Source organism: Solea solea, chromosome 11 (assembly GCF_958295425.1).
Source record: "Solea solea chromosome 11, fSolSol10.1, whole genome shotgun sequence".
NCBI lineage: Eukaryota > Metazoa > Chordata > Actinopteri > Pleuronectiformes > Soleidae > Solea > Solea solea.
The window spans coordinates 22,663,422-22,666,741 of NC_081144.1; the positions used below are offsets into that span (position 1 = coordinate 22,663,422).

Here is a 3,320-nt window from a genome sequence, read left to right on the forward strand (position 1 = left end):
GGATGAACTTCACAGTCAAATAACTTTAAAAACACACAACATTTTCATTTTTGAACACTGTGTGGATTGGAGATGTTTTATTTACTTGGTCATAAAGAGAAGAAGCCCTGTATGGGGTGCCGTTTGTAAAGCGGCTCACGCTGAAAATAACAACAAAGAGTGACTAGTGACTTTACACCAGACTTCTGTAGTTGTTGGAGATCAACCCACGTTTTTACGATTGTTAAGTAGTTTAAACTTATCTACAATTCGGCAATGTTCGGCTTGGTTTCTGTCCCCGCGTCTCCGGAGTACAGCCTCCTACTCCACAGACTACAGCGGTAAATACACCACTCCACTTTAATAGACTCCTGTTAAATATAGAGGTTTCCCTGGTAACCTGCGTTTTTAGGATTGTAAAGTAGTTTTAAGTGATCTACAGTTCGGCACTGTTCAGCTTGATTTGTGTGTGGGAAGTCTCTTCCTGTGATGGGACTCTGGCCAGTCAGCCGCCGGCAGTCTGACCAATCATCGCATAGTACCTACTTAAGCACGCTTGTAACCTCGCCGGAACAGGTACTAAAAATAGTACCGGGTACCAGGTACTATGCTAGTGGAAACGCTACTGAAACCGTGGCGTGGTGTGGCGAGGCGGGGCGAGTAGAGCCGGTAGAAATGCGCCAAAAGTGAGCCCCCTCGTGGATGGCTATGGTGACACAGTTTAAGCAAACACAAATGGCAAAGCATAATCATTCCCAAATACAATCACCTTTGTCTCAGTTCATGCTGTCACACTTTGCTTTTTGGTTTATTACCTCAGGGACTCCTTCACCCGTTCACCCAGGGGTGGTTGAGTGGACCAAGTCCCTTTTTGGGCCACTTCATCTAGACGCAGCTCATCCAGAATCTCCCTGCGCACAAAATAACTCCCAGACGGACAATCTCTCTCCTCCATGTCTTGGGTCTGCTTGTGCAAATCCTGCACACCTTTTGTGAGGCTTGTATCTGCTTGAGCTCCTCCTTTTCTTTTCTTTTTTTTGTTGCTGCAGGATCCTCCTGAGAAGAGAGGAGGAGGAGAGTCAAACACTGTGTCGTTGGAGTGAAGCGACCTCACTTCTCTCCTTTTAGCTGTTTTTTTGGTCTGTGGGAGTGACACCTTTTCCTGTCCTTATAAGTGACAGAGCACCACCCACCACATACACATGTACAAACACACGTGACACAATTACCCTAATCTTAACAATCATAATTAAATGCCTACTCCAACCTTTACTCCTAACGTGAACATTAAAAACATTTAAAGACATATTCAGGCTGTCACTGTACAGAGTTTGTCCTGAAAAAGGCCAAAATGTCCTGTTATTTTTCAGGACAAAATAACTTGTCCTGAAAACACACATCTAAGACTTTTTCTGTGTTTTATTATTGGATGCATGTGTAGTAGTTTAAATAATTATCATCATATTTAATCCACTATTTGTCTACTCATCTAAAACTATACTATATGCAGCATCACTGAGCTCAGAATGTGTTTTCCTACGGGGACAATTCACTAAATCATATCCTTGTTGTATTGTATCGTACTTTTTTGTATTGATTCCCAAACACTGGGTTGGGACCCACAGATGGGTCGCTGGAGGTTTGTTTGGGGGCCCCCAAACAAATCCAAACTTTTAGTTGACAGAAAGACAGACAGACAGACGACTTTATTAATCCCTTTGGGAGGTTCCCTCGGGGAAATTGACTGGAAATGCTGCCGTCTCCTACAGCGCAATCACTTATGTGCATGATAATGTGAGTGAAATGAAACCAAAGGAGTCATTTTACTCATACAGAACGATATTTATTAGCTGTTTGTTCTCGTCACGTTTGATTGATATTTGGGTCACAACTGTTAACCATATACAAAAACACTGCTTTGTCAAATCATATCTTATTGCATCATATCTCATCGTACTAATGCAGAAGTGTCCTTTTTATTTATTTAATTTTCATTACTTTTTACTTGTTTATTCATTTGTCTTGTCTTTGGAATGTGAAATTCATTCATTCATTCTGTGATGTCACGAGAGGCTGTGTCCTGGAGGGGCGCTACATTCCCCTGAGATGACTCTGACCACGAACAGCTTTGGCTCCATCTGCTGGTGGAGTTGGGAACTCCACCCCCTCCAACACACCTGAGATTGATGACTGCCTGATGAGCTGAAGAGCTTGGTGAGACACAGAACGTGGGAGAGTGGAGTTGGAGAAACAAGCTGCAGGTTGTGCTCTCTGCAAGGGCTTTTTCATGTGGAATACTGGAAGTTGGATATACTTACCTGAAATTGGAAAGACTTACGGCTGGATTAACCACGGGCTGCAGCTCTGCTTGAAGTAAGCTGGAGGATTGTTTATCACGAGGATACTTACCTGAGGACAATGAAACTGGATTATGATTTCACCATGGAATTGATATTGTTTAAGTTTGGACTTATATATCCTCTAAACCTACGCTAAGTTTTGACTGTCGAAGATCCACCCTATCCTGAGTTACCCTTTTGAACCTGAAATACCCTTTGTGTTAATTCTTATTAAAATCCTTGATTATATTTGAACCTTGTGTCCTTGCACTGCTTGAACTGTCCCGCTGAGAGCCGTGTAGCCTCTCACGATATCACAATTCATAGTCTTACCTAGTCTTATCATATTGTAACTATTGTAACGTATTGTATTGTAAGTTAGCACCGAGAGTCGCACGACGTTCATTGTTGATGGAACACATTTCCAGACACACAAACTTTGTGTTGCTGCTTTTCCATTTGTGCAGCACATGCATCGCTCTCGCATGTCAACGCTTAAGATTTGACATTTAGACCAATTTTTTTTTTGTTACAGCCGCTGATCTACCCCCAGTGAGTCACACAATTCTCACTGTCAGGAGAAACACCACCTCACATTATTCCAGTAGAATATTCTAATATACCGATTAATAAATCTGATTAAATAATTGATTACTCACAAGGAAACTGTCGAGCTGGTGCAGCCTGAATTATGTAATCATAAGACTAGAAAATCAGTTAAATTGAAACTCTTCCTGCACCACATGATGGAATAGTGGCCTGTACTTTTGCCTCACAGCAAGGGGGGTGGCCATAGACTGTGGCCACAGACTGGCAACCTGTCCAGCCAATGAATTAAACACTTTTCAGTTCGAGGGAGACCTGGAAAAACGTTCATTTTATAAAAGAGGATGTGTTTTTGTGTCAGCATATTTTTTGAAGCGTGACACATCAATAAAGTGTATTATTAGTAGTAAATACTACTACTAATAATACTACTAATATTAATAATCTAACATTTTT

General features: G+C 41.6%; 1 protein-coding gene across 1 annotated transcript in view; it reads right to left on the reverse strand.

The window, feature by feature from the left end:
• LOC131469261 (solute carrier family 26 member 6-like) overlaps positions 1-1,052 on the reverse strand; it is a 23,822-nt gene extending 22,770 nt beyond the window's left edge. The window contains exon 1 of the mRNA XM_058644246.1: positions 795-1,052. Within this exon, the coding sequence (XP_058500229.1) occupies positions 795-934 (140 nt within the window). The 5' untranslated portion in view covers positions 935-1,052. The remainder of the gene's footprint in view (positions 1-794) is intronic.
• Positions 1,053-3,320: the final 2,268 nt, after the last annotated feature.